This window comes from Heterocephalus glaber, unplaced genomic scaffold, assembly GCF_053883595.1.
Source record: "Heterocephalus glaber isolate CG9 unplaced genomic scaffold, H.glaber_assembly_v1.0 deba00001457, whole genome shotgun sequence".
Classification (NCBI taxonomy): domain Eukaryota; kingdom Metazoa; phylum Chordata; class Mammalia; order Rodentia; family Bathyergidae; genus Heterocephalus; species Heterocephalus glaber.
The window spans coordinates 1,203,039-1,216,406 of NW_028258305.1; the positions used below are offsets into that span (position 1 = coordinate 1,203,039).

The window sequence follows — 13,368 nt, forward strand, 5'->3', positions numbered from 1 at the left end:
ACTAAGTAACAAATGTGGTATCAAAAAAGTTGTCTCCTCCCATCCTCTTTCCTCTCCTCTAGAGACATCTAAATTTTATCTTCCCCTTGCCCTGAAACTGGGCCAAAGCTGAGGGCTTAGTTTGTGCCTTATTTTTTAAAGCAAGATAAAAACTTGCATAATTTTCTCTTTCTTCTATTCTTTTCTCAATAATTTCTCCTAATAGACCCTACACAATTTGAAACTATTCAGAGCAGAACACAAAATAAAACCTGAAACATTAATAACTTACTTTCATGATTTTCTTTTTACCCTAAGGCTATTGAGGATGGTCTACCTCAGGCTTCACACAAAATCCAAAGGAAATTATGCTAATGCTCTGTTTGACTTTTTAAAATGTCTAGCAGCAAGGACTGAGAAGCTGTTTACCTCAATCTAAGCAAGTTCCTCATTCCACTTTTAGAAGCTATTCTCAGTTGTAGAATTTTAGCCACCATATATGTATACAGGTCTCTGTGTGTCTACAAGAGAAACTTAGCATCTGTTCCAAATCAGAACTGTATTTTACATGTATGTGTAAGATTCTCACTTTACATGCCTCTATTTTTCCCTCGAAGGATGTTAGATTTTTCAGACGGAATGCTCTACTTTTTTGACTTATTGTCACTTACATGATGCAAGGAGAAATTTATCTCCTTTATATATACTTTCTTAATTCCTCCACTGCTGATTATTAGACAATGTGTTTTCTTCCCATTCTAAACTGGAATCCTGAATAAAAGCTGACCATTCTCTCTTTATGGCTTCAGATGGTCTTCAACTGGCACTGAAGCATCCACATCCCTGAGGATCCTGTCTGCAAACAGCCTATTACTCTACCTAACTGGGCCTGTACTGAATTTCTAAACCAAAGAGTTCACATATAACATCCATGTCTCTAAAGATCCACCTTGTCAAGGGACACCTTTTTCCCACTAGGAAGAATTAATTACACGTTAGGAAGCTTTGATGGTGCTCTGTGTGTGTGTGTGTGTGTGTGTGAACTGAAACCATGGCCTTCACATTGAGCTACATTGCCAGCCCTTTTTTATTTTTTATTTTGAGACAGGTTTTCACAAAGTTGCTAAATTTGCCAGGATGAGCAGGAATTTATAATCCTCCTGCCTCAGCTTCTCATCACTGGGATAACAGTGCTGGGTGTGCACCACCACACCCAGCTTGGTGATGCTCTGAATGCTTGCATGGTCACTGTGTACAAATGTATAATTCTGTGACGCAAGTCCCAGGCTGCAATTGAGTCGAACTGTGCACATTCTGTTCAACTATCCATAGAAGCTCCTTGCTAGGAAAATGTTTCCTTTAATGTAAATAGTCTGCATCCCAAATAGATGCTTTGCTTGCCCAAACATTGCAATCAAGGTGATGGATATTAAAAATCAGTGATATAGGTTGCCCATGTATTTTCCTGTTCTTTAAACCTTATCTTTACTTTTAGAATGTTTTATTATTTTTTAAATAGATTTTTATTTTTAAAAATCATGAAGTCATTGAAGTGATTTGAGGAATGAAAGACAGTGTTATTACTCAGTAAATGAAAGTAAGCTGTAGGGAAAAAAAGACATTAATGACAGGCAAAACAATCATCACACTGAAAAGACACTAAACTAAGTCATATTTATTTCAAAACACAAGGTTGACTCCATATTAATAAATATTTTATATTGAATGTAGAAAAATACTGTGCATATTCTATAAAGCCAATGTGCTCAAGAATCAGAGAAGATAGTCCTTTACCTTTGGGCCATTGACAAAGTAAGCTGGGACTAGGGACAGCATTGGGAGTGGTGCAGGGGAAATAAGGGAGGGCAGTAGAGGAGCTGGTAAAGTCAGGAAGAAATTTCTGTTTGCCTTTCCTTAATGGGGCCATAAAATTAAAACTGGAGTTGGAAGAATATATCTTCATACACATTCTTGATTCTACAGGTACTATCATTCTCAGTTTTGTAAAACATCACACGTTAGTGACCAGATGAAAAATTGTAAGTATGTTTCCATTTTGATCTAGGTCGGGTTGCTCTAATTCTAAGGCCATGAAGCCCCAGAGCTGAATGAGAGCTGCTACTGTGTGTGCTTTAAACTCAGACACAACCACAGGATCATGACCTGGAGCATTGATCATGACAATGCTGACAGACATCACCACAAGCTCTGTAAATGTGAATCCTTTCAGTGTTGACATTTATAAACCAATCATCTAACTCTGGGCTCTGGGCCACTTCAGGGCCTGGAAAGAGCTCTCAGCTACTCCTGGCTCCCTGGTGTCATTCTCTCAAAAGTAAAAAGCAATAGAAGGTATGCTAAAAACCACCACTCTTCTCAAGAAGTGTCTGTGTAGGGTAGTGAATTAGGAAGATTGTTCCCCCTTCATGTCCTTATATGAGCCCAAGGCCAATAACAAGAACAAGGCAGCTGAACAGAGCAGAAGAAGCTTATACCCAGGGCTCGTGGTATAGATAGGCAACAGCTTCAAGACAGGTGCTGTCTCAGGTTGTGGCACATCTGAGGAGACCAGAAGGCCCAGACTCAAACAAAGGAGGACATCTGCAGGGCGATGAGAGACACTTTCATTTGCATAGTATTAGGGTCAGATACTTTGGTACTCAGCTAGGGAGGACCTCATTCACTTTCCAAAAGAGGTCCCAGGCTGAGGGGGCTAAACAGCCTTTGTGAACCACACAACCTGTTATAGGGTTTGGGGACACAAAGAGGGCAGAAAGGCTGCAGTGAGCAAGGCAGTACACATGGACATCGTGTAGCACGTGGTTAGCTACATGCAGACGAAACTTCCCATCTTGGGGCCCCTCAGGGTGAGTGGTCACCGAAGTGGACAGGTCTTGGTCTGAGCTTATCCACAGGCTTCCCTGAGGAGGGGATGAGGACCTGCAAGTTTGTCCTCATTTCCCCGTCCGTGAGGCCACCTGGATGGCTTTGATCCACTCAGTACGCTCCTTAGGGGCGGCTGCTTGCAAGAAGTAATGAACTTCATCAGCCGTGATGATCTCGAAAAGGTTCTCTTCATCGCTCTTCTTGCCTGGTGAAGGAGAAAGCATGTGGCAGTCAGCTGGCCCGCCCTCCTTCTACATGCAATGCTTATTATTTTTCTCTTTTTGGTGCCCTAAGGCATCAAGTGTGGTTCCCAAACATATAAACATTGTATAATTGTGTATATTTATCATATAAATATATATGGGATATTTGTATAGATAGGAACCTACCATGACCATATGTATATGTATACATTTTTAAGAAATAAGTAAAATATTCAAGGAGAAACATTGTCTGTTATAATTTATAAGTAAATTGAGTTTCTCACCTTTGCTCACCAATAGTATTTAATGAGTAACTTCTAATAATGCTGAATGAGTACATTTCTTCTGTTCATAACCTAAATTAAGGGCTGACCCTAATATATACATATTTATATACATACATATAAATGAATATAAATATAATATATAAGTATAATGAATATAAATACAAGTATGTAGATATATATATATGTGTGTGTGTGTGTGTGTGTGTGTGTGTGTGTGTGTGTGCTGAGGCAAAAGGATCAGCCCAGCATGGACAATTTAGCAACTTTGTGAGACCCTGTCTCAAAATAAAAAAATAAATGGACTGGAGTGTAACTCAGTGAAAAACCCTTGGGTTCAATCTCCAGTACCACAGAAAAACAAAACAAAAAACAGACGTATTAGGTTTTTGTCAAGGCCCAATTTAGAGCTCCCACTGAAAGATTAAAAGGCAATAAACTGAGCAGTACTGTAACAAGACTTAAAACATCCATCCCAAATGAAAAAGCTTCCTCCTTCAAAACTAAAACACCATTCTAGGAGGCAGGGTGTGGAAGACCCAGGTGTAGTGAAAATCTGAGCCTTTGCAGCTATGGAGTTTCCTTGTCTACCTCTATAACACTATAAACCCAAAGTGGCAAAATGAAACCAGTGATTCCATCTGTCTGGAGAAATTCGGCTGCAGCCACGTGGTTATTCCATGTGTCAGTCATAAGCTCGTGACCTGGAAGGGACTCATCCCATGTAGCCCCTCATTTTCAGAGAAACCATGTTCCACAGAGTGAGCTTGTTTACTGAACGTTGGGTGACTGATTGGGTGGCACAGACCTAACCGGAACCTGGGGGCTCCTTCCAATCACTACACCGCCTCACTGCACAAATGCTCCTTCTGTAGGGAGGGATTTCCTGGATGGATAAGTAGAAGATCTCCTTTCAGGATGTCATGGTGTCAGGAGCTAACAACCTCTCCATCTAGGCCAGTTCTGAGGGGATGGGTTTTCACAGCATTGCTTACGGACTTTCTGGCATCCAGAAAGCCATTCCAATTCCTCAAAGCCTAGAGGACAGTGGCAGCTCTCAGGAGAGAATACATGTAGTTCTTCTCTCCCAGGTTTTCAGACATAATACTCATGCAGGATTATGCCTGATTGATTGGTTGATGTTGCCTCAGGATGCGCAGGTATGGGGAGGGAGTCTGAGTAGACACTCCTTTCTCGCGCAGAAATTCATTCTTACCTTCTGGGTTGCTCTCCACTGAAGTCACCACACATCCTCGCAAGTGGACTGCTCCTAGGGGATCTTCCCCCTAGAGGGGAAAGGAGTTGTGTGTTTTCAAACTGTAGTGTATGATGAATATATCTTGTTTTCTTGGTACAAAAGCTACACAGACTCCCTCTTATACATATCATGTTCCCCAATAAATAAGAGCAGAAGGAGTTTAAAGGAAATCTATTCCAGGTCTTCCACCTCCACTTCAGTGAAGCCAGGCAGGCTGCATGAGAAAATACAAGTGAACCTGGACTTCCAATCTGGAGGAATATGGTGGCAGGGGAAGTAGAGAGTTTGAAGTCACCACATTCCACTAGGGAAGATCTGCCTGTTTCTAGTATGTAGCATCAGAATATAACCCTCCCAGGAGCATATCAAAGAACTCTGCACTCTAACACTTCAGAGCTGGCTCCTTTTGTGGAATAAAAAGCCCTCAACACCCCAAATTGATGGACTTCAGCAATGCACTCATCAAAGTTGGCCTGAAAGAGGAATTATCACTTTTTTGCATATTATAAACCTTGACTAGTATGTTGGACCAATTGAGTTCCCCTAAAAATATCGGGGCAAACAAAAAAATTATACCAAATTAAACAAATTATAATTTTTCTTCCATTCGCAAGCTTCTACTGGCCTCAAAGCCCCAAGAACTCAGATCTTTGTATTGAAAAGTGGTAGAAAAATGTAAAGAAGGATAGGAGAGAAAGAAGCAGGAGTGGGGTGAAGAGAAGATAGAAATATCAGCAGAGCTGAAAGGGGAGTGGGACACATACCTCATAAATGCAAAAGAGGCTTCTGTTTGAATAAATGTAAATAGCAAAGAATGTCACTCACCCCTGCTGGGTCATAGTAGTGTAGGTAGGCAGGGTCTTCTCTCAGAATGAACTTTCTCACTTTCCAGTTTTTCCTCCGATGCCCCTGTATCCAGGAACAACATAAAACAAAGCAGGATGAGTTCCTAGAATGACTCTGCATGCAGGTGCCTAAGTGATAAGTCTTTGCTGAATTAAAAAAAGAAAAAACACCCACTTCAGGAGATCCAGCCCTTGATCGAGATCTCGTTCAGGAACACAGTGCTAATTAATAAGTTGGTTATTATAGTATTAAATTAAATAGATGAATTAAATTATTTCTAAGCTTCTTTTGCAGCTTTAGTATAATGTATGACAGTGTCATGTACTGGTACTGTGCTATATTAGGCAATGAGAGGGATATAAAATGGCTTAAGATGTGATCCTACAATCTGAGGAATTTATGACCTATATGGAAATGTGAAATAGCAAAGTCCAGATCAAATAATTGGTTTCAAAGGAATTAAATAAGGAATGTGTAGCTGTGGGCTTTGGATGTCAAACGAAGCCTCATAAAGACCTAAACTGACTTATCCATGTGGGACACAGGATTTAGATGGGTGAGAAGACTATGACAACACACACTCAGAGGTACAAATGCTCAAGCCACGAGGGAACACTGGTGAAGAAGACCAGTCTGGCTAAATGGAGGGTAGATGAGGAGGAGCAGATGCAAGGCTGGAGAAGCAGGCAGGGCTTAGAGAAAAAGAGAAGAAAAGGTGGGGACGGTTGCTGAGGGCTTTTGAGTAGGAAGTGAGATTGCAATTCAGTTTTACATAATGATTTCAATACCATTTCATGGTGACAAGTTACGAAACATACCAGCTGCATAGATTAAAGGAAAGCCAAGAGGAAAATAATAAAGTAAAGAGGTCATTAAAAAATGACTGCAGTGATTGAGGTATAAATTTATTAGGAATTAACCTTAGGTAGCAGCAGTAAAAAGGAAATGAATTTGGCTCTAACAGACATGATGAAAATAGGAGAACAGAACTTGGCTGTTCTCAGTCGAATTAAACATTGGCATCAGCTACAGACTGTGAGTTTTTAGGGCAGGATTTGTCTCCTATTTATCTTTGCTGCAGTACTTAGCACAGTGCCTGGCACATGGAAGCTGTTCCACATCTGGCAGTAGTTGCTACAAATTATCAAGTTATTTCAATTAGCTTATAGCAGGTATTAAAATGTCCCGGTTAACATGATCCTATGTTTTACCATAGAAAATTGCAATAATTTTAAATAAAACCAGAAACCGGAAAAAGTATTAGACTAGAAGATAAACAGTTTCAGCCTTGCGAATACAAAGAATATTGTTTGTAGTCTCCAAAGTGCCACATATTAACATATAGATTAATTTTCTTTCATTTTTTGTTGTGCTTATGTAGAAAGCAATGTATCATGGGTGGTTTTAGGAAACAGAGCTTCTGTCAGAGGAATTTAAAGAGAACGTTCAAGAGTGGGCCTAAGTTTTTTGGCCAAGCATTTTTCAAGAAACTCATTTCCAAATAACCTTTTCCTTGCCTGAATGATGGAGCCAGAAACCCTGTAGTGTCACATCGAGGGGCAGAAAATATTTCTGTTGGCTTCATCATATACAGAAGAGCTTTTGCGATGCATGAGCTTATAAGTATAAATCCCTGTTCTTTGTTTTAATGTTGCTCATGAGATATAAACACTAAAGCTGCCACCCCTCAACATTTCCTCTTTGTCTGCAGACACACAGGTCATGCACTCTTACATAACTGCTGGGTGACCACCCCATCAGTTGGAAGAGGACGGTAACAGGAAAGATGTGAAATCACCTAACACTGGCCAGTTACCATATTCCCTTGAAGCCCTCACTGGCATCACAGTATGGCCTGCTAAAGCATGTGGCTGGTCATCTTTCATTTAATGAGTATTTCCAGAAGGATTTTAAGGAAGGTATGCGTGCCTGAGTTTCCCAAGACTTGTTACTGAATTCCTAAACACCTACTTATATTTAATTTAATTTAATTTGCAAGTGTTTATTGCCTATACTAGAACAAAAAGGGTGCTGAACTCTGCAGCTGAAACAAAGCACATGTAACACATTGTCCTTTCCCTCAAGGAAGCTACATGTGGTTAAAATTAAACCACTTGAAAATTTGTTAATTCTTTAAAAAATTATATAAGGGGCATTATACTGAATATAATCCAGACCAGTGATTCTCAAACTGGCTCCATTTATCAGGTAGATTGTTTCTCCTGAAATAGAAATGGGGAGAATGGGGGAGGGGAAAATGGTCCTTCAGGTAGACCCAGCTACTTCTCCCCTGTGAAGTGTGGAACACAAGTATCCTTTTTCATGAGAAGTCTTTCTGTGGAAGTTGCCCATGGTTAACTCCCAGCAGCAGACAGACAGACAGTTTACTTTTTGTGGAACTTAAAAAGAAAAAAAATTTTTTTTTACTTCTTTTAAATGATTCTTAAATTGTAACAGGGTCACTAACCATTGAGCAAGAGGTCAGAAACAAAAAGGGAAATGCCAATTCAAGTAAAGGGCTTTGCTTTTCTCTCATACCATCACCACTGCTCCCACCCCGAATGGAAGCCCATTGTGAGAACCAAATCCCTGAATATACAGATTCCTGTCTTTTTTATGTAAAAAGGAAGCTTATAAAAGTGACGGTCTACATAGTTGTATTTTGAGAATAGAATAAATTAGCTTTTATGAAGACTAGCTTAGTGTTTCTCAGCCTTGGCTGCATATCAGAATCATTTGGGAACTGCAAAAATCCAGGTTCGGATTTAATTGGACTGGGCGTGCAGTTTTAACAGCTCCCCAGCATGCTCAAATGTGCACCAACTGGCCTACCTAGATGTACCTATCAAAGGCTGAGTAAAGGAAGGCAAAAGAAAACACCTATCTAAATGGAGTACTACTCAGCCATAAAGAACAAAAAACTAGAGTCATTTGTAGCTAAATGGATGCATATTGAGGCCATACTCTTAAGTGAAATAAATAGGACACACATGTGTAAATACCGAATAGTTTCACTAGTGTGAGAAACTGATAATGTAAACAAGGGTTAAAATGATTAAAATGAATAATTGATAATTTGAAATAGGAAAAAAGGTCCAAAGACGAAGGAGTGAAGGGAGGGGAAGGGGAAAGGAAAAGAAGGAAAGGAAAAACTATGAGAAAAGAAAAAAAAATGGAAATGAAATCTATGTAAATAGGGAAGGGTGGAGGGAATGAAGGGCACACAGGTAATGGGGAAAAAAATAAGAACCAAGATACATCATGTACAGGTACAAACACCCAATGATAAATGTAAACGGATTTTATACCTAAAATGTACCAATAAAAGAACTAAAAAAAGAAAAAAAAGAAAACACCTATCGATGTTTACTCTAGTCCCTGTCATCTTCAACACACACTCAGGCAGCCATTCCTTCAGCCAGTTTTGGACCATTCAGGGTCTCCTACCAAGTTTTCTATCCAGACATGGTGCCAGTCCAGCCCCGATGTTATCTACCCTTTATCAACTTTCATGCTCAGTTTTCTTTTTCTTTCTTTTTCTTTTTTTTTTTTGGTACCAGGGATTGAACTCGGGACCTTGTGCTTTCGAGGCAGGCAGTGGAACCACTGAGCTAAATCTCTGGCCCCTCATGCTCAGTTTTCTAAGAGCCTCTCTTGAGTTTAGGGCTTTCAGTGGAGGTGTGGCTCAGTAGGAGAGCCCTTGCCTAACATGCACGGGCCCTGGATTTGATTCCCAGCACTGCAACTAATTATAGAATGAATCAATAAAATAAGCAAATAATAGAAGTTCTTCTCAAGTTACTCTTTTCTTTACAACTACCTTCTAGCACCTGATATCAAAGGGCCAAGAGCATAGGAATATGCCAGAACCAGTGAGGAAACCAGCAATGGGAAAACTCCATCAGAGCCTCCCCTATGGAAGGCTGTTCTGCCCCTAACCTTTGCTTTAATCTAGCCAATTCGTTACCCTGTCATAAAAAGGTATTAGAATAGGGCCACAGATTATTTCTAAATTCTTGCTGTATATTTCTTTTTTTTGGTACCGGGAATCGAACTTGGGTCCTTGCACTTGCACAGCAGGCGGTGAAACCATTGAGCTAAATCCCCAGGCCTTGCTGTGTATTTCTTAGGACCCTGTTTTCCTAAAACTTGATGTTAAGGTAATTTTTCCACACTAACTCACCATTCCAGTGAAATTCAAAATCCATGCCATTACTTAACCTCAACAAGCCCACAGCCTCTCTACTTAAGTGTAAATACATACTCTGCTTTGATTCACCTCTCTTTGCCCTCCACTGATTATGAAGAAGATGAAATCTAGGGCACTTTCTAATGTGAAGAAAGTCAATTCTCTGCGTCACATGGGACCTATACACAGTGTACAGACATCTCTTTACAGCCACCAAGTTCTCTGCATTGTATACTGAGCAGTGCTTTTAAAACACCCCCAGCACAGCCAGGAAGGCCAGATTTTGGCCCTCTAAATTTCATCCTGAATTTTCCCATGTCTTCCTGCTACTTCTCCTAGTAACAGCTGGCCCTGGCTTCCTTGTTTATCCCCAGCCCTTGTCATCTCTCAACTCTTAGCCTCATGTGCCTTGGCACCTGGAAGCTGTCTCATCAGCTCACCCAGCCCTTGCCTCCCAGACTGCTGGTGGCTGGATGGTGGTGTACCTGTGGATGCTGGGTAATCACATGTAACCACCCCCAGACTGCGTTCTTTGCCTGCTATTCCTGTGGAGGTGGCCTTATCTGTATCCTGGCTTTTGGTCTCCCCACGCCTCACCCTCAGCCTGAAATGGTACCTCCTTGCTCACAAAGATATATGATGTTTCCTTCTGGGTATCACCTGTTTCTATTTCCTGGTTTCTTTGAAGGGAGGAGAGGAGGCTAAATAGCCATGAAACATCTTTATCTTTGGATGGCATCTCTTAGCCAATTTATTTCCTCTTGCCACTTAAAAGGGCTTTATTTTTCTTGTGACTGATAAAAGAAGTATTTTCCTATTTCTAGGGGCATCTTCTACACTGCCTGCCTTAGTTCTCCTAACCAGATGCCATTTTAATTATCTACTTAGCTCTCTGTCTATCTTTCAGTCTGTGGATTTCAGTTTCTAGTTGATTATTAGCCAAATAATTTAGACCCCATTTGGTAATTTAGATTGGGGGGGGGTACCAGGGATCAAACTCAGGTCCTTGCCCTTGTGCAGCAGGCAGTGAAACCACTGAGCTAAATCCCTGGCCCGGTAATTTAGATTTTTTAAAACAGGCCCAGTAAGGGGGAAGGCCAGAAGGGAATGGTGGCAGCCACTCACCTGCTTCAGCAGACATCCCTGTTTGATAATGACCCCCCTGAATTCTTCTTTCAGAATCACGTCATCATCACTGGAATTCTCTTCACAGAAGAATCCACTGTCTGGCTATGGAGAGACCAAGCAGCAAGTTGATTTTACTAGTCTTAGGCCTGTTGCTACATGTACCATTTCCATTTCCCCCTCCCCTCCAGCCACTAGGACAGGTTGTCCTTGGTCAGCTGGTTTCTCCTCCTCCATTTCCTTGTTTCCACCTTGCTCCTTTTTATCCCCCTCGGGTGTGATCTTATCCCTATTCTTTCATTTTGTAGGATTTCCTAAGCTATATCCTAGGTCTAGCTCAATTTTTCTCACTGAGTACATTTCTGCCTTCCAAGCCTTCCTTCTCTCAAGACCTCATGGACACGTCCTTGAGATCAGAGTGCCTAAATGTATAAGACACCTCACAGCTGTCTCTCCATCACCACCTTTGCCACTTAGCCCCTTCTGCTTTGAGAGACCAAGAGCACGTGCCCAGCCTCAACCCTTGAAGTCAGGAGGGAACCAGGACGTGCACAGCATAAGCAAGTGGCGAATCAGAGAGAGGAAGAGGGTCACTGTGGTGGGTATTTTTAAATAAATAGCCAAATTTAAATGGGTTTAAATAGCCAGAGCAAAGGTCTGAAGAAAAAAAGGTACTGACAGTGGAACTTCCCCTAAAGTGAGATGAAACTGTCTGGGACAGCCACTTCATTTTTGTAAGTCAGATGGCCCTCAATAGCTTCCTAACTTCTATAGTCTGACCCAAAATTGCCAAAATCTCCCTAAAAATTCTCTCTTTCTGGAATTATAGCATGGCCCAAGATTAGGCTCATATTGTGTAATGGCATTTCCCAATCTCCAGTAAACGAACCACGGGAGGTATCCCAGATGACTGTAAGAAGTGAGACGCACAAACACATTCTGTATTGTAACATATTTAAAGTACATTTGAAAACAATACAACCAGCTAATCACACTATGGTTTTTATTGATTGCCCTCTAGAAAAGAAACCACAGGGGCAAGAATTTTTGCCTGTACCCCTCCCCCCGCTTTATCTCCTTTGTCTAACAGAGTGCTAGTCATGTACTGTAGCCTAATAAATTATTATTAGTGAATTATGGCTTAGAATAAGAATGAAAATAGTAAAGTTTTAAAAATCAATTTAAAGAAAACAATTCCAGCAGCAATTGTTTTCTTTCTCCTGATTCACTTGGACAGGGCAAAGTGCAAAAGGAACAGCTGTCAAGTGTGGGAAGCACTGGGGTTAGAGAAGCTCTGTGACCTCAGACCTTCCTGGCTCTTTCTCCCCAGCTGACAGCAGCCCCTCAGCTGACAGCTTTCTGTAGAGCTGTGAGCACTTTCTTTGCACAGGGGCTATGAACTGAAATCAACTGAGAATCTGCCCTGGGCACCCCTCACTACAGGGATAGATTGGTAGCTTTTTTCACTTACAAAGTAGTAGAAGGCATCAGGGTTGTCCAGGAAAGGGTTCTCAGTGATTCCATCTGCTGCATTCTTGGACAGATCCCCAGCAGGTTGCAGGTATCCTTCACTGAGCAGCGATGAAGCAATCATGAGGCCTTCCTGGCGATTCCGAACTGACTTGTTGGATACCAACCAGTCAACAACACAGCTACCTGGACAGGACCATCAGAAGGAAGGTTAACTCTCCTTCCCAAGGAACAAGGCACTGACCCTCACCCTGCAGACTCCAGAGCACCCAAGTGTCCAACTTGTTTCATTTTCCCTGTTATTCCAAAAAAGAAAAAATAGTGGGGCAGATGCCTGGAAACAAAAGGAGCCATGTGAAGGGTTTTGAAAAACATTTACATGCTGCTTAAGAAGCATGATTAAGAAATCATTTTTATCAACTCAGTTTATTAAGAAGCATTTGTTGAGCATCTACTAAACAATAGGTAGTCTGAAGGGGACTGGGCAGATTCACTCAGGGAATCTTAAAGAGAGAAATAGGTGATAAGTAAGTATTATAGTAATCACTCTGCTGTACGTCAATATTGCTGAACTATTGGGTCAAATGTGATGATACAGAAGGGGGAAAGGAAAAGGAAGGGACTGCCATGCTCTGTCAGGAAGAACATTTATAACGAAAGTGGCACTGGGCTGAGACCTAAAAAGCGAGTAGGTGTTTGCAAGCATGTGAAATAGGGGCTGAGCGCACCCAGCCCAGGTGAGAAGGCGGCAGTGTGAACAGAGGCGTGCAGGCGTGCAACAGCCCGTGGGGCAAGGGGCGGTGCTGGCAAAAAGAAGGCAGAAGGAGACAGAGGAGGAGGAAGATGCAGAGAGGGTGGGGAGAGCTGTGATGCTACATTTAGGAAGTTGGCAATGAGGACCCATTGCAAGTTTTTAAGCAGCACATAACACGATGGGTTGCGTGTCCTGAAATAAAATATGATGACATTTCTTGCATTGATGGTTACGCCTCACTAGGGACCTCCAGAAGTCATTTAATCAAACTTCTGCATCAAGAGAGGGCAAAGGGAATAAAACGAAATTGGCCCATCACTTGGCTTGTAAGCGGCTAAACCAAAGCTTTGCATTCATAAAAGTGTGTTTTTTCC

The 13,368-nt window shown here is 41.4% G+C and overlaps 1 protein-coding gene across 2 annotated transcripts in view; it reads right to left on the reverse strand.

Moving 5' to 3' along the window:
- Window positions 1-1,636: 1,636 nt before the first annotated feature.
- Window positions 1,637-13,368, reverse strand: part of Plek (pleckstrin) — a 91,724-nt gene continuing 79,992 nt past the window's right edge. For both annotated transcript variants that reach the window (XM_087216272.1, XM_004849941.4), the window contains exons 5-9: window positions 12,242-12,426; window positions 10,771-10,875; window positions 5,436-5,519; window positions 4,569-4,638; window positions 1,637-3,070 (exon numbers count right to left, since the gene is read on the reverse strand). In XM_087216272.1, coding sequence (XP_087072398.1) covers window positions 2,934-3,070; window positions 4,569-4,638; window positions 5,436-5,519; window positions 10,771-10,875; window positions 12,242-12,426 — 581 coding nt within the window. In that variant the 3' untranslated portion in view covers window positions 1,637-2,933. The remainder of the gene's footprint in view (window positions 3,071-4,568; window positions 4,639-5,435; window positions 5,520-10,770; window positions 10,876-12,241; window positions 12,427-13,368) is intronic.